Here is an 18,490-nt window from a genome sequence, read left to right as displayed (position 1 = left end):
TGATGACCATAGCTCAATTTGTACTTTAATTGGGAAGGTTACAGACAATTGTCTACTTCTGCATCCACTTAATATTCTTATGTCCCTTAATCTTAGGTTGAGTATAATTCTTTCATGAATTTGTTGTGAGTTCTTAATTTGTAACTGAGCTGTTTCTCTACCAGGTTTCACATATGTGAACCATTGTTGGTAGAATTCATCTGTTGTAGAACCACAGTGCTACTGGAGTTGAAGGGGGTGCTAGCTTAGTTGAAGGACTGCCATCCCAGTGTGATTCATCACTTGATCTCCTCTTTCTTGTAGATTGGTCTACACCATAGCTTCCCAAAGAGGACGATTTCAACCTACAGGTGGGTGATGGGCTAATTTCTAGAAAATGGTGGGCGATTTGAGATTCTGGTGGGCGATATGAACATTTTGTGGGTGATAATGAATTTTAAAAAATTAAGTCTGCATTTACTTATATCTAGGTATGCCTAGAATAAGGATGCACTTACATCGATTTGACTACTTACATGAAATGTCCCTTTGTATTAAAAAAGTGGACTTGTTTATTGAATATTTTTGTCGCATTTATTGAGATGGTTGTTATGTGTGCTAAAAATAGCAGCCAAATAGGCCTAAGCCTTAAATCACACTCTACCACAATTTTTTTTTTGCATAATTGCATGAAGTCCCATGTATAGAATTCAAATTCATAAAAATTTCCTGAAAACTCTGAAAAATAAAAAAGTTATGAGGGGTTACAGGTCATGCATAATTCTGTGGTTTCATATCAAAACACAAGTTTTGATATGAAATGTGCAGTTACACACAAAATGACAGCTTTGAAATTGTGTTTCTTGACTGGGTGAAAATGATCAAACTTTAAACCTCTATAACTTTTTAAAAACATTTTTCTGGAAGTTGAATAACTCCAGCAATTTAGCTTGGAAAGCTATATTAATGTACCAAATTTTTAAAAATTTTGATAAACTTTAATTTTTGAAATGCTGGTATTCAAATAAACTAGATCTGTATTTGCTCCAGTAGAGATGTGTATTGGCTTCCTCTTCTCTTTGGGAATACCATACTACCTTTCTGATGCTGCCTGTAGAAATTCGTTTTCACATTTTCACTTTACTGATGCCTCCAGTCAAGAAAATTAGTTGACAGTACAATAGTGATTATTTATTGTTTAGATTTATTCCCTCCTCAGAACTGTGCTTTCTTTGCCATCAAACATTGACCAATGAAGCAATGAAACCTTCACACTTGAAGTATCACTTTGGTGCAAAGCATTCTGACAAGAAGGACAAGCCGTTATCATACATTTTGCATCTGAGCTCCTCTTTCAAAAAGCAAATACAAACATTCAACATTGCATTGATGGTGCTAAGTCTGGGAAGTCTCACACAATTGGAGAAACATTACTTCACCCAGTTATTGAAGAGGTTTTGTCAACCGTTATGCACGAAAAACCTGATATTATGAAGATCCCATTTAGTAATAACACAATTTCTCGACACATCGATAAAATGGCCAACGATGTCAAACATCAGCTCATTAATATTCTCCAGCGTTCTGAATTTTCTACACAAGTGGATGAGTCAACTGTTGTGGACAATCAATGTTTGATGATGGTATATGTTCGGTATTTCAGCGAAGAGAAATTGCTGCTTGATTCAAAAGGTGCAACTATTTTTCACACTCTCAAGTCTTTCCTTTTTAAACATAATATCCCACTCAGTAATATTCCTGTCTGTGCATCTGATGGAGCCTCTTTGGTGATAGGAAGACGCAGAGGATTTTCATCTCTCCTAAAGCGTGGAATTTCCCACCAGATACAAACTGTTCATTGCTTGGCACAGCAGCATCATTTAGTAGCAAAAAATATGAATAGTAGATTGAATGATGCATTACAGTTAGTTATCAAGATTGTAAACAAATTGAAGTCAAGTCCCTTGTCTGATTGAATTTTCCATCAACTCTGTCTGAGAAATGATGAGGACCATACTAAATTCTTATACCAAAGGCTGTCAAAAAGGAAACTGCGTCTTACACTTTGTTGAACTGTTTCATAAAATCATATCTTTCTTTGAAGATACTCCACTATCTGCTTCATTGATGGCTGCAAGGTATGATATCTTTTTCCTTTGTGATATATTCACAAAATTAAATGATTTGAATAAGTTATTACAACGAAACAGAAAAATTCTCGTTGATTGTAAACCATTTATCACTACCTTCATTTCGAAATTGGTGTTGTATAAGACTAAAATTTCAAAACATCAATTCCATCAATTTCCACAACTTGATTCTTTGAAAGATAAATTGGTTAATGAATAGTTAATATCGCAACTATTTACAATCATTGCATAACATGGAGTGATTTCAAGATGTTATTGCACTGAATATTCCAAATTGGTATAGCAATCCGTTTGAGGTTGATGCAGTTGATTGTGAGGATGACATTCATGAGGAATTGATAGAATTACAAAATGACAGTGACAGTGGTACCATCAGAGTATATTGAATTCCTACCCCAATCTGTGGAAGCATCTGAAATTACTCTTGCTTGCCTTCCCAACCTCATACTTGGTTGAATCTGGTCTTAACCACATTGGAAATTTACTTTCCCATAAAAGAATTGGACTGGATGTGACACAACGAGGAGACATGTGGCTAAAGTTGACAAGTTTGAAGCCGAATGTATCTGCACTAGCTGCATCGCACCAGACACATGGTTCTCATTAAAAAGTTTTATTTTTTTCCTTTATAATACAATCATTATCTATTTTTGCATCGGTAGTTCTGATTCATTTGGGGAAAATGAGAATCAGTGTAAAAGAAAGTGCAAGTTTCCAGAAGTTAATCTGTCTGAAAAATATAGAGTTAACGTTAGAATTTTATTTACAATAATGGCAAAACTAAACCCACAATAAGGGATTTGTAAACAACCACATATTTAGCCCAAACGGCACTAACAGGGCAACGAGCCTACGATAAAGTGTGTCAAATGATATGGGGGGGGGGGGGTTCTAGGAGGTTTTGTGTTGTGGGGGTTGTGTCAGAGTTTTTTTTACACAGGTGGGCGATGGAGCATTTTTTGGCTGATAGGTGGGCGATATTGCAATTTGGTGTGAAAAGTTTGGGAAACACTGGTCTACATAGATATATTGATCTACGTAAATATAGTGATTGACTTGTTAGATGATCTCATTTTTAACCTTTGCCTTGAGTTGTTCATTTAGTTATCAGATGGCATCACTATAACAAATTCAACTTCTTTCTTGAGTTGGAAAAGTTTGTTATTGTGTGATTTTATTAACAAACTGAAGTAGTTGTAAATATCCTTAGTCCCATGCTGTGCTGTGCTGCTCATCACTTCCATCTACTTTTGCCGTTTGTGCCACTGTGTCTTCTTTGCATAGTTACTGTAGCAAGGTAGATTTTTTCATAAAAACTGAGCAAAATGGCAGAAAGGATAAGATGTTGGATTTCTGATTGAAAGAGATTTTGATGGGTTCTAGCAGAAGGGACTTTATTTTCCCATTTCTGTAGAAAGAGTGATCAGAGCGTGTGTGTATGTGTGTGTGAGAGAGAGAGAGATTGTGAGAGAGCCATGCATATCATTAGAGTTATTGCTGATTACCTTCTACTATTAAAACTCAGCTTCATAACACATGGCAATATGAGCTATCAGCAAAATTCAAGGCTTATCTGTTGCTATAAATTTCACGAGACTCCTTATTTAGTTAGGTAAGAAATATTCTATAAGTGTCAATGACAATAAGGGAACAACATGCTTTTAGTCATAAATAAATAAGACATTTACAAATTCAGACATGTATCTTTTCTTACCTGAAGTTGGAGTATTTGGGAAAGTTGTAACATCTTCAATAGTACTTGATCCTTCAGTAGGTTCTGCAGAGCCATCTAGAACTGAACTAGCATTATCTAACACCTTTAAAACAAAAACAAAAAAAGTTATAATTTCAGTAATATTATAATGGTATACACAGATACAGACATACATGTTTCTCTGTTATCATGTATTTTATCCCTGCTGTACCATATAACAACTGCCAAAGTAGAAGAAATGATGGTCTGTTTCAAAGCACAAATATTAAACACTATGAAGCTGAAGTTCTTGCAATAATTTAGCATTTGAAAATTATTTCACCAAGTTATTTATCTTGTAATAATTTTTTATTGATCAAATCTTTCTAAGTTACAGTTGCTGAGATTTCTATAAACTACCTGTCATTGAGAAAATATTGTTGAACTGAACAAAATAACACATAACTAATTTTAAAGTTTTAATTACATTATATATGTATTTTTAAAGTGTTACAGGTAACAATATAAGTTTTACAGAATCTGATGCCCACCTTCTACCAATCTGGGCCCAGCTGCCTCGAGTCCACCAAGAAAAATTCCCTTGAAAGGGTCTAGCTGTCATTACTGCAGTGCAGTATATTCCCATCTCACTTCAAGCTGCATCCAAATACCACTGTAAGCTACTCCTTACACAAAAAATACTTAATGAGAACAATTTTATGTTCAGCTACCTAAAGTTGTCATTGAGGGCTCCCCTCACCTCGCATTGCAAACAACCTCTCTTGTACCAGTGATAGCACACTAAAAATGTACTTCATTTGTGCTGTAAACAAGTTGTCAACAAGAAAGGCATCCAGTCTCTAGAAAAAAATAATCAAGAAACTGAGAAAACACAGACTTTGCAAGGTCCAGCAAAGATAGCTCATCTGTGAAAGCAGTTGCTTGAATAAAAGCTGATACAGGGTGATGGACAACCTCTCTAATGCTAGTGGCACAATCAGATGCATTCTCAATATTATAAATTGATAGGTGAGAGAAAGACTCTCCACTCACCAACGATAGAAAGCTACCATTTAGATTGATATGCACATTTGGTCAGCAGAAACAAACAACAACAATGATGTACAAAGGATACATTAGATCCAGAATAGACTATGCCAGTTCTGTTTGAATCCCTGATCTCTTCCAAACAAACCACAATAGATTACCAAATCACAAAACAACACACTATGCATCATCATAGGTTATACAGATTATCTGCACAACAACATAAAAGTACTAAAAATGAAAGACCATATGAACATAAAATAGCCATAGTTTGTAAGTGCAGCAAACTTCAATTCTTACAGTCCCTGTTACAAGAGGGGTAAAAATCATTTCCAGACAGCTAAACACACAACAGCATCCTAAACACTATATCTCTCACTCAGTCAGAAAAATTTTAAAAATAAATACAGAAATAGCCTTGCTAGACCCAGAAACTGCTGGGATGTACACTATCAACAAATAGTGCAGAGAACCAGAATCTGGGGGTGTATAGAAGTAGACTGTATAGTGGAAAGAGCATGATATGTCCAGACTGTGAAACCATTTATCATCAAATATCATCATCATCATCATCATCATCGTTTAACGTCCGCTTTCCATGCTAGCATGGGTTGGACGATTTGACTGAGGACTGGTGAAACCGGATGGCAACACCAGGCTCCAGTCTGATTTGGCAGAGTTTCTACAGCTGGATGCCCTTCCTAACGCCAACCACTCAGAGAGTGTAGTGGGTGCTTTTACGTGTCACCCGCACGAAAACGGCCACGCTCGAAATGGTGTCTTTTATGTGCCACCCGCACAAGCCAGTCCAGGGGCACTGGCAACGATCTCGCTCGAAAATCCTACAGGAGCCAGTCAGGCGGTACTGGCAACGGCCACGCTCAAAATGGTGCATCTCATGTGCCACCCGCACAAGAACCAGTCCAGGGGCACTGGCAACGATCTTACTTGGCTTGCCGGGTCTTCTCACGCACAGCCCATTTCCAAAGGTCTCGGTCCGTATCAGTGTAAATTATGCTTCTCAGTGAGGCATAAGCATAATACATTAGGTCTTTAGCTGATATTATTGTAAAATGATCTGATGAAAGAGGTGTCTAATCATATGATTAACAAGAGAAACAAACACTGGTTGCTGCATATATCTGAAGTACTGACGGATGACCTCAGGATGCTGAACCTTTCAGACAAGATGACAAAGGACCAAGATACCCAACACCTTGCTGTACTCAAGAAAATCTGTACTCCACAGCAGAAGTGGTGAAGTGAATTGGCCTGAAGGAGTCCTGTGCTGGTGCCATGTAAAAAGTACCTGTGCTAGTGCCAAGTAAAAGCACCCAACATACTCTGTAAGGTGGTTGGTGTGAGGAAGGGATTCCAGGCATAGAAACCATGCTAAATCAGACTGGAGTCTGGTGCAGCTCTCCAGCATGCCAGCTCTGGTCAAACTGTCCAACCCATGTCAGTATGAAAAATGGATGTATGATGATGATAATATATCCTGCCCAAGGAGACAATATATCTTGCCTCAATACACAACATAGTAATGGCTGCAGTAACATTTGAATTCAGGTAATTGTAGTTCAATAATTCAGTATTTAAACTTCAAACTGGCATGGTATCAAACCAAAACAAGGAAATCATCAATGTAGTTTACAAAGAGTGCACGAAATCCACCCCACTTGGGGTTCAATCTACTCTCTGTAAAAATTACCCAGGTCCTCTAACAAACTTTGGAACATAGCATATTTTACATGATCAGTGATTCAGCACACATCTTTTCAACAGAAAATTTAAAAAAAAACATTTCTAAAACTAGCCTACAAATCATCATCATCGTTTAACGTCCGCTTTCCATGCTAGCATGGGTTGGACGATTTGACTGAGGACTGGTGAACCAGATGGCTACACCAGGCTCCAATCTGATTTGGCAGAGTTTCTACAGCTGGATGCCCTTCCTAACGCCAACCACTCTGAGAGTGTAGTGGGTGCTTTTATGCGCCACCAGCATGAAGGCCAGTCAGGCGGTACTGGCAACGGCCATGCTCAAAATGGTGTATTTTACGTTCCACCTGCACAGGAGCCAGTCCAGTGGCACTGGCAACGATCTCGCTCGAATGACTTTTCACGTGCCAGGAACGCGAAGCTGTGGCATAAGTGCCAGGAAGGCGACGCTGGTAACGATCACGCTCGAACGGTGGTGCCATCACAATTTCGCTTTCGCTTGCCCCAACAGGTCTTCGCAAGCAGAGTTTAGTGTCCAATCTTAATAATCAAACATTGAACCAAGATAATACTGTCACACCTACATAATTGCAGTAATTACACAAGCAGTAAAATATGCATTATATTGATAGCTACACTTTGCATCACTCATAGGAGCAGGTTGGATAAGGTAGGTATTAGATTTCCAAATTGCCTCAGCATTACAAATAGCTGAATGACACATGATAAGATGCACAGTATGGTTGAAGAACAGACAGAAGTTCAGCATATCTAGTGTGGTAAATCTGTTGGTTTACCCTGAACATTTCATCAAATATGATAAGGAACATCTCATGCAAAGTGTTCAGTTCTACACAACAATACCAATAGTTAGAGTAGAAATCTCTATTTGATCACTTACAAAGTGACTGAAATGTGGTATAAGTGTAAATATTAAAAATGATTTTATCACTAAAGAGGAAGTTAATAATATCTGAAAAATTATAAACTTATTAACATATTTTAGACATTTAGAATATAGGTGCTTCACAGATTTTCTTCTGATTTAGTCCCCTAATGCTAGTGTAATGTACAAAATGTTCCTTTAACTCTTGAAATACATGTGTGAATGAACAAGTGTAGCAATATACTTTAAACAGTAGAAATAGTCTAGCTATCAATAAAAGTTTTTTTTTTGTTGGCACTCCGTCGCTTACGACGTCGAGGGTTCCAGTTGATCCGATCAACGGAACAGCCTGCTCGTGAAATTAACGTGCAAGTGGCTGAGCACTCCACAGACACGTGTACCCTTAATGTAGTTCTTGGGGATATTCAGCTTGACAAGGCTGACCCTTTGAATTACAGGCACAAAGAAACAGGAAGTAAGAGTGAGAGAAAGTTGTGGTGGAAGAGTACAGCAGGGTTCGCCACCATCCCCTGCCGGAGCCTTGTGGAGCTTTAGGTGTTTTCGCTCAATAAACACTCACAATGCCCAGTCTGGGAATCGAAACCGCGATCCTATGACCGTGAGTCCGCTGCCCTAACCACTGGGCCATTGCGCCTCCACTTCAATAAAAGTTATATATCAGAAAAATGAATAGTGATGTTATTTTTTTTACCTGGTTATATGAAGATGCTTTGTTTTTCATACTTGCAGATGCAATGTACTTAGAATCTTTCATCTGTTGTACAAAAGTACATCTTGGAAACCATCGAGCATGTTCATGCCATGGTTGATCATCATCATCCCAATTACATAAACCGCCATCACAGCTAAAACAAATTACTGTATCAGACTTTCCTGTAGACCAATAGAAAATGAAAGTGAATAACTAAGACAAATTAAATTGAAAGCTTTTATTAGTTATTAAGTCAACTCTAGTGGGACTAGAACTCAGAATCTAAGGAGGTGTATCTAAATGCTGCAAGATATGATGGGTAGTATTATGCTGAATCTACCATCTACTGTTCTTGAACTGTTTCTAATTTAGGCACAAGGCCAGCAATTTTTGAGGGGATAGGTTTAGGTGATATCATCAACCCCAGTACTTAACACCACTTTATTGGCTCCACATGACTGAAAGGTAAGGTTGACCTCAGCAGGATTTGAACTCAGAACTAAAAAGAGCAAAAAAAAAGATATGGTATTTAGTTTGACACATTAACGATGGAGTCCACCAATCCATCATCTTTCTTGAAGATGATATTAATAAAGAGAATGAAGTGAAGTTAGTATGCACTTAGATTCGTATTAACAATTGTTATAATTTTGCATGTTGGGTTTGAATGAACAAATCTAAACTTCTTCATTATCTCCTTTAAGAAGATATAATCTCATGAAAAGTTGTGAACAATAACTGCTTCAAAGACTATTTACATGACAAATAGATGTGTTTCTTTTACTTTCACTAAAATTTATGATGATTAAAATTTCAACTATAATAGATTATTGAATATTTATATATTCATTTAACTATTTTCATATCAACCTGTCTGAAAGTGCCTCTGAATCTATGATACAAACTTCTTGTTTTGAAGTGATTAAAATTTGAACCTTTTATCAAAATTTCACTCTAATTTATGTTCTAAACACCAGATTAGTAATGACAGAGTTATTTTAGAAAATTTTTCATTATTTTCAAAATTAAATGAAATAAAGGCTGTGTATTTTAACAGAAATGTGATAACAAAAGGGTTAATAAAAAAAAAAAAAATTCAACACTCATTTATTAATGTCAGCCTGAGAAAAACACTTTGAAGCAGATTTATGACTGACTGACTTTTGCCAAAAACCAACAATTCAACTACAAAATGCAACTATATTTTAAGTAGGTGTGGACTTAGGTAGAAACTGGCATCAATTGAGCCAGTAGATACAATTTTACTATCAATTTTTAACCCTTTAGCATTTAATCCAGCCATATTGTACTTTAATCCAGATATTCTACTTGTTTTATGTTCTAACTGACCAGACCGAATCTCTCACACCTCCCCTACAATGTCATTCAAAAAATATATAAAAACACACTATTGACCTCTTGAAGCTGCAAGATAATAGGAGAGTATTGTAGTTCGCTTGAAGCATTGCGTATTCTATGTAAAGAATAAAAAGTTTAGAATGGTACAACAATGCATTATGAAACAAAAAATGAACTATATACCTGTTGTAATTTGCTTATCTATAATCTGATATATATATATATAGTCCGTTATCGGACTATAGATAACCAAATTACAACAGGTATATAGTCCATTTTTTGTTTTATAGTGCATTGTTGTACCATTCTAAACTTTTTATTCTCTGCAAGATAATGTATGATTAATTCACAACAGTGTGAATAAATAAGAAATACATCTGACAAAGGGTTAAACAAAAAGGTTAAGTGGTTAAACACTGGTGTTGGTGGTACAAAAAAAGGACCCAATACACACTGTAAAGCAGTTAGCATAAGGGCATCAAACCATACAAATATACCAAGGCAGACTCTAGAGCATGATACAGTCCTTAGAGTTATCAGATTCTGTCAAATCATCTAATCCATGGAACATAGACATTAAATGATGTCCAAACTTAGGTGGCAATTCAATTACATTTCACATTTTTACTTTGCAGATAATGAACCGACTGAGCTTATTCAATGTCAAATAACAGCAACCTCTCTTTATCAAAGCATTTTTGGTTTAAGGAGAGGTTTCCAGTTTTATAAATACCAAGTTAAAAAAAGAAAAATATGAGCCAACATGGGAGCAACTATGTAATCATTTGAAATATGAAATATGTGGTAAGATTTTTGCTTCTCAACCACATGGTTCTAAGTTCAGTCTCACTATGTGGCACCTTCGACAAGTGTCTTCTACTGCAGTCCTGGTCTTATAAGTGGATTTGGTAGACAAACACTGAAAGAAGCCTGTTATGTGTGTGTATGTATATTTGTATATGTAAGTGCATTACTGTTTCCTTGCCTTGAGATCGTGTGACAGTTGTGAATGAATGTACTATCATGCAAACAGTGTCCTTTGTTTCCAAAGAGTTTATAAAAAGAAACTGTTTTTTTTTTTACCAGAAGCTATGAATTAAAAGAATATTAAAGTAATAAACTATAAAAATACTACAAAAGAAAATCAGGAACCTCTTTGTTTTTCCATACAAAAACTTAAAGCGCACATAAGTTGAAACTAAAAGACTTAACACCCAAAGCAACTGAACAAACGATCATTTTAAATGAGAAAAGCTCAATTACATACATAACACTTCCTTATCAAGATTAAAGCATTATTTTTTAATATATAATCAAAGTGAGTGTAACAAGAAAGATTACATTAAATAAAATTATTTTGTGAAGTACTGAAAAGTTTATCCACACAAAATGTATTAAAGAAACATTGTAGAATAATGGTAAAATCAAAAATCCAAATTCAAAATTTACTAACACCTTGTTCTTAAAAATAGAATTGTTTCCACCAGCTCTTCCTGCATAGAAGCCCTTATATCTGTTTTTAAATTAATGTCTGAGTATAAAATTGGAAATACTAGTCCATTATATTACATTTTACATTTATTCAGATGTAGAGTTGCAGTTTAATGACTCCAACTTCAGCAACCCAAATAATTGTTGCAGATCTAATTCCACTATCCTGATAGCAATCAAATGTCTCTCAACTTATGCTCTGCTGTTTTTCAAAATTGGAAAGACATGTAAAGCATCGTATCAGAGATAAAAATGTTTGAAAAGAATACCTGTGATTATTGGTCTGTTCAAGCAGGATTGATTTGGCACTATACAACAACATCATCAGAATAGATAAAAACTCAAAAGATGAAGATAATATGATTACACTATACATATTGTTCAGATCAATTTTTGCTATTTATTTTATCATTGTAAATAGAGGGTAAGTTTTAATATTCAGAGACATTCTAAATACAAAAGAAATAATCTGATTATAATCTCAAACCTTTCTAGTCATTACATCGTGTCCTTGAGGAAAGAGGCATATGTTCTTTGCTTGCCTAAATTTATCCAGCTTTCTCCAAAAAACATGTAAAAATCTCAATTGTGAAACCATGCTAGCATGGAAACTGGAAATAATAGAGTAAAAGAAACAGATCATAGACTCAAACATGATATTTTTTATGTATACTTACCATTATGAAAAAAACCAGCTTCTGCTAAAACTTCTGGTTTTTGTTTTTTATCCTTTGGCCACGAAGAAAATGTTTTAAGGCGTTCACTTAACAAAGCAAGATTCGGATGTATCGGGCGGTCAAATAGAATGTTACTCCGAGCTTGTATAGGTACATTACCTACCAATTTCTCACACAAGAAAGGACAGTTCGGTGAAACTGACCTGTGTTTTTCTTTAATATTATCATTGGCTTTCCAATTATTGATTTCACATTTGCAAAATATACAACAGACATTATCTGCAGGCCCCTTGTGGTAGAAACCATTAGCTGCCAAATCTTTAGCTTTTAATGGGTAAGATGTCGTCCACTTGACAAAACTTTTTATCCGATTCAGTTCGTATTTCAAATCCATTTTCATAAAAGATTCTAAATTTGGACATTTCGGACTAAAACGTGTATGTTCTTTATGGACATCATCATTTTCTTTCCAGTTGCGCAGTTGGACAGAGCAGTATGCACATTTAACAGCATCTCCATAACCTAGGTAATAAAATCCATTCTTGGCAAGATCTGTGGGTGTTACTGGCACGCTTTTGTTCCAATTTTTAAAGGTATCCAGTCTTTTTTGCATATCAAGCATTTCATTTTTATTTGAATTAATAACTTTTTCAGTACTAGTTGTTACTACAGTCTCAGTTTCTCGTTCAGTGTTTTGAACATTAAAAGCTGCAGCATTTTCACCATCTGTTTCATCATATAAATAGACTGGAAAACTGTCAACTTTGTATCTACATGAATGGTCATGTTTGAAACTGGAATCTGAAAATTTAACTACAGTTTTACAGAAATAGCACATAATTTTTTCTGCTGTAGTATCATAATAATAACCATTTCCAGAGAGTTGTACAGATGTTAGCTTTGGATGAATATTTTCAAAAAACGTCAATAATCTTTCAATTTCATAGCGTAAGTCCCCTGGAGGTGTACTAAGATTTTTTAAAAATTTTCTTTCAGTAATTGTGGTCATTGCTCGTATCCAGTGACTGAAACTAAAAAATACAAAAATATCATATGAATTTGATGAATAACCATCTGGCTATCAAAAAGAGATAAACAAAAAGCTGTATACTTAACATTTTAAAAGTTTTATCAAGATGGGAGCATTAAAGCTTATGTGATTGAATACTTTTACTTTATTTTTCTATTCTGTCTTCTTGTTTAGTTTAACCTCCATTGAATCATGTTCATACAAGTTGGTTAACATATAAATTATTTTCATAAACCCTTACCTTGCATAAACTTTGCTTACCACAATTGGGAGGTGCTTATGCCCAACATCTTTGGTATAGTACATGTCTATACTCCTCACACATTAATTGTGACATTAAATGATTCAATATTTTCTTTCTTGCTATTTTTGGTGAAAGTCTAACTCAAAGTAATTTACCACTCGAAAAGCAGCTTTGAATTAATGTTACATGGTAGAGAAGAAAATAATTTATTTCCTAGGGATGCTTCTTTAAGAAGGCGAAGAGTATATATGTGTGAAAGGGTTGTGTACTAAGTACTCAGAGCATGCTAGAAATAGATTCACTTAAATGCCCAGCTAGTTCACTAATAGTGGATAACTTCTGTTACTTAGGTGAGGTGGATGTTCTGAAAGTATAGTTGCTGCTAAGAACTGGTAGGAAAAAAATTTAGGGAGCTATTACCTGCACTGGCAACAAAGCCTTTTCCCTCAGTGTGAAAGGCAGATTGTATATGTGCTTGAATTACAATGCTTCATGGTAGTGAGACATGGGCTTTGACTGTGGAGATCCAGTGAAAGCTAGAAAGAAATGAGGCAAGCATGCTCTGATGAATGTGTAATATCAGTGTGCATGAATGTCAGAGAAAAGCCCATGTTGGTATGGTATGTAATGCATGTGGAAGATGATTGCTGACCAAGAAAGTATTGTGAGCTCCAAATGGAAACCACAGAAAACATGCAATGAAGATGGTGTATCTCATGGAGGAGAGGATAAAAGGATGCAGTGATTAGCAACACAGTGCTGCATAAAACCTGACTATCTTTAGCAAAATGTGCATTGATATGATAACATTGATAGAGGCTGAGATCTCTATAACTGTACATGTGCATATATGTGTGTGTCTGTATATATACACACACACACATATGCACATATACAGGGGTTAGACAAAATAATGGCAACACCTAGCATCATAATTTTGAAATATCTATAAAACTATCAAAAGCTTGTTTATTTTTATATTTTTTTTATTTATTATTAGTATTGCTTAATATGTTTTGCTAAAATTGCTGTTTCTTTTTAGATATCATCAGAAAAAAGTAATTAAAATTCATTAAAATAACAGATCTATCGGACATTCAAAGAGGTCAAATTGTTGGTACTCATATGGCAGGTGCTAGCATAATCAGACAGCCAAAATGTTTGGTGTATCAAAAAGTACTGTCTCGAAAGTAATGACAGATTTTGAGAAAGAGGGAAAAACCTCCTTGTCGAAACAAAACTCTGGAAAAAACCCAAAATTTTCAGATAGCGAATTGTTAGAAAGGATCACAAAAGTACAGCTCCCAAAATTACTGCAGAGCTTAATGACTACCTTGAGAACCCGGTTTCCACAAAAACTGTTCACCTGGAGCTGCACAAAGCCAGATTTCACAGGAGGGCTGCAATCAGAAAACCACTACTTTCAAAAACAAACGTTGCAAAGCATTTAGAGTGGAGTAAAAACCTACAGATTTGATCCCTAGAGCAGTGGAAGAATGTTATTTTCTCGGATGAGTCATATCTATGATGGGGGGGGGGGGGGGGCTATATCTTGGAAATCTGCCGGTCCAATGGTTTCCCTTCATGGCAGAATTAATAGTCAAGACTATTTAAGCATTTTATCTGATCAAATTCATCCTATGGTTGCGGAACTGTTTCCAGAGGGAAACACAATCTTTCAAGATGATAATGCACCAATTCACACAGCTAAAGTTGTTACTGAATGGCACGAGGAACATTCTAGTGAAGTTGAACATCATATCTGGCCACCACAGTCCCTAGATCTCAATATTATTGAATATTTATGGTGCATTTTAGAAAAACAAGTAAGGAGTTAATATCCTCCACCATCATCAATACAGGAATTGGAGACTGTTTTAGCTGAAGAATGGACAAAAATTCCTTTGGAAACAATTAAAACTTTGTACGAGTCCATAACTCGTAGAATTTAAGCTATAATTACTGCCAAGGGTGGTCCTACCTCACATTAAAATAAATTTGCTTGAAATTTTAAGGTGTTTCCATTATTTTGTTCGACCCATGTATATACATATGCACAAGTACAGATATAGATATTCCAACCTCTATCCCTATCATCATATCAATGCACATTTTGCTCTCTCTCTCTCTCTCTCTCTATATATATATATATATGTATTTATTAAAAAACTAAATTCACCATTAGTAACAATGAATTATCAGAGAACATAATCATCAGCATTTCTATTTTTTCCTCTATCTCTCACTCTTCCCTCTGGTTGAGTGACCATGTATCTCCTCTAAAGCAACACATCTGTTTCCATCCTCATTCTTGACACTCTCTCTGACCAGGTAACTATGTATTCCTCTACAGCAAGACACCTGTTTCTGTCTCTCTGTCACACTTGAACCTTTCATCTGGCACAAGATTACCTCCTCCAATGCCCTCTCTCCTCTCAAAGGATTTTTATCTTGCAAGTTACTTGGTGACCCTGCCAGTGCTGGTGCCATGTAAAAAGCATCCAGTTCACACTGTAAAGTGGTTGGAGTTTGGAAGGGCATCCAGTTGTAAAAACCATGCCAAAACTGACCTCGCCTGTGCTTGTGCCATGTAAAAAGCACTAAATCCACTCTGCAGGGTAGTTGGTGTTAGGAAGGGCATCCAGTCATAAAAATCCATGCCAAAACAGACATTGAAGCATGATGCAGTCTTCTGCCCAGCCAACTCCTGTCAAACCATCCAACCCATGCCAGTGTGAAAGGCAAACTTTAAATGATGATAATGATATATATAATTTGTGTGTGAGTATTTACGTATCATCATTATAGCTGTAATGTCAAACGAAATTTGTTGTAGATTTTCTATGGCTGAATGCTCTTCTTGTTGCAAATCCTCATCTATTTCCAAGGTAATATTTTCCCATGGCCAAACATGGTCACACGGAAGAATGGAAATGAAAGACACCACTTGTATGACAGTGACAATCATTTTACAACTATCATGCAAGGAAACACGAATACACACAAACACGTGACAGGCTTCTTTCAATTTCCATCTGCCAAATCCATTCAAAGGCTTTGGTTGGCCTGGGGTTTTAGTAGAAGACACTTGCCCAAAATGCCATGTAGTTGGACTGAATTCAAAACCATTTGGTTGAAAGGCAAACTTCTCAACCATATAGCCATGCCTGTGCCTACATGTATGAGGTGTATGTGTGTACGTATATATACATAATGTACTGTTCTGTTATTGGTGAGATCAATGAAAAAAAAAGTTCTCCATTCAGTGAGAGATAAATATAATTTAATATACAAGTGTATATTTGAAACCAAAAAAAGATTGCTTGGAAAATATATGGCATGCTATGCAAGCTTGTCAGATCATCATGTTTTTACAGCATGAAACTAATAGTAACTTCAATTTAAATCTTGTGTATGTGTGTGTGTGTGTGTGTGTGTGTGTATATATATATATACTTTATTTAAAAGCAGCAGAAATATAACAAAAGACTGTTACTTGGACTCTGAGTAACAGTCTTTTGTTATATTTCTGCTGCTTTTAAATAAAGCATATTACTCTACCTCTGGTATTTGAGTGCTCTTTTTTCCACCTTGTTACACATTTTATGTGCTTACTCCGGTATATATATTAGTGTGATATTGGAGAGAAAGAAATGTGCTTGCATGGATGGTGGTTCACTTGCAGTTAGAGACTCTGCAAAGAAAGCGGCTTGGAATGCCATGATGAAAGGCTACTAAATGTAGAGAACTCATGGGAGAAGAAGAGTCAGCCTAATGTTGATCCAGCAGAGGGACCAGCAATCTGAATAGACAGTAGCATTGTAGACAAACCATGAAAAATATGAAGATAAGGAAAGCCCCTGGCCCATCAGTAATCACTGCTGAGATGCTTAAAATATCTAGTGGTGTGGGTTATGGTCTAGACACTTGCATAGTTAATCAGGTGGTACAAGAAGGAATCATACCCAATGACTGGTGTAGCAGCACCATAGTCAACTGCTACAAAGGTAAAGATGATGCCTTAGACAGAAATAATTACAAAGGTATCAAATTGTTAGATCAGGTCACAGAGAAGGTCATAGCCCAACTAATTAATAAGAGAGTTAGTCTAGATGAGATGCAGTTTGGTTTTGTGCCAGAGAGAACCACTACTGATGCTATATTTCTGGTAAGACAGCTGCAGGAGAAATACCTAGCCAAAGATAAATTTTTGTACTTGGCTTTTGTTGACATGGAGAAAGCCTTTGACAAGGTCCCCTGATCCCTTATCTGGTGGTCAATGCAGAAACTAGGGATAGCTGAGTGGTTGGTGAGAGCTGTACAAGCCATGTACAGAGATGCTGTCAGTAAGGCGAGGGTTGGCAATGAGTATAGTGATGAATTCAGGGTACAAGAAGGGATTCACCAAGGATCAGTCCTCAGTCCCTTCTTGTTCATCATAGTCCTCCAGGCAATAACAGAGGAATTTAAGACGGGCTGCCACTGGGAGCACCTCTATGCTGATGACCTTGTTCTTATAGCTGAATCACTACCAGAACTAGAGAAGAAATTTCAGGTGTGGAAGCAAGGTCTGGAATTGAAGGGGCCTTAGAGTTAACCTAGCAAAAATCAGAGTCTTACTAAGTAGGAAAGCAGACAAACCACAAATCCCTTTGGGTAGATGGCCTGCTTAATCTGTAGGAAAGATGTGGGTAGAAACTCCATTAGATGCACCCAGTGCAAGCTATGGAAACATAAGAGGTGCAGCAATATCAGAGGAAGATTAACTGGGAAAATAGTTTTTGTGTGTGGAAAGTGAACAGGTACAATAAACACTGAAAATATACAGAAAATAGACTCCATCAACTGCCAGTGGGGTAAGCTAAAGGTAGTCGTTAGCTTTTATTATTTAGGCAACCAAGTTTAGAGAGCTCCTACCTCTGTTGGTAACAAAGGGCCTTTCCCTCAGAGTAAAAGGCAGACTGTATGATGACTGTACAAACAGCTATGCTACATGGCAGTAAAGCATGAGTTGTGACTGCTGAGGATATGTGTAGGCTTGAAAGAAATGAAGCTAGCATGCTTAGCTGGATGTGCAATGTCAGTGTGCATGTACAACAGAGTGTAAGTGTCTTGTGTGAAAAGTTGGGCATAAGAGGCATCAGGTGTGGTGTGCAAGAGTGACTGCACTGGTATGGTCATGTGATGTGTATGGATAAGGACTGCTGTATAAAGAAGTGCTGATATCTAACTGTGGAGGGAACCTGTGGTAGAGGTAGACCCAGGAAGACATTGGATGAGGTGGTGAAACATGATCTTTGAACGTTAGGTCTCTTGGAGGCAATGACTAGTGGCTGAGACCTTTGGCAGCATGCCACGCTTGAGAAGACCCATCAAGTCAAGTGAAATCATAGTTGTGGCCAATGCTGGTGTCTCATGGAGGCAATGTGGCCAATACTGGTGTCACGTAACAGGTGCCTGTGCCGGTGGTAGGTAAAAAGCACCATTCGAGCACTGGGTT

The 18,490-nt window shown here is 36.5% G+C and overlaps 1 protein-coding gene across 9 annotated transcripts in view; it reads right to left on the bottom strand.

The window, feature by feature from the left end:
- The window catches only part of LOC106872167 (putative inhibitor of apoptosis), a 40,057-nt gene that overhangs the window by 10,426 nt on the left and 11,141 nt on the right, over positions 1–18,490 (bottom strand). For 4 of the 9 annotated variants that reach the window (XR_016240673.1, XR_016240672.1, XM_014919069.3 and 1 more), the window contains exons 2-4: positions 11,717–12,747; positions 8,190–8,371; positions 3,844–3,946 (exon numbers count right to left, since the gene is read on the bottom strand). Coding sequence is in view for 3 of the 9 variants with exons in the window: in XM_014919054.3 (XP_014774540.1) it covers positions 3,844–3,946; positions 8,190–8,371; positions 11,717–12,747 (1,316 nt within the window). In the remaining 6 variants the exon portion in view is untranslated. Of the gene's footprint in view, positions 1–515; positions 718–3,843; positions 3,947–8,189; positions 8,372–11,716; positions 12,748–13,410; positions 13,527–18,490 lie in introns of all 9 variants that reach the window. The other 5 variants (XR_016240676.1, XR_016240674.1, XR_016240675.1 and 2 more) reach the window with 3 other exon arrangements.

Source organism: Octopus bimaculoides, chromosome 2 (assembly GCF_046866305.1).
Source record: "Octopus bimaculoides isolate indiv1 chromosome 2, ASM4686630v1, whole genome shotgun sequence".
NCBI classification, from domain to species: Eukaryota; Metazoa; Mollusca; class Cephalopoda; order Octopoda; family Octopodidae; genus Octopus; species Octopus bimaculoides.
Note: the sequence above shows the minus strand (reverse complement) of the source record. Positions and strands in the feature narration are given on the sequence as shown.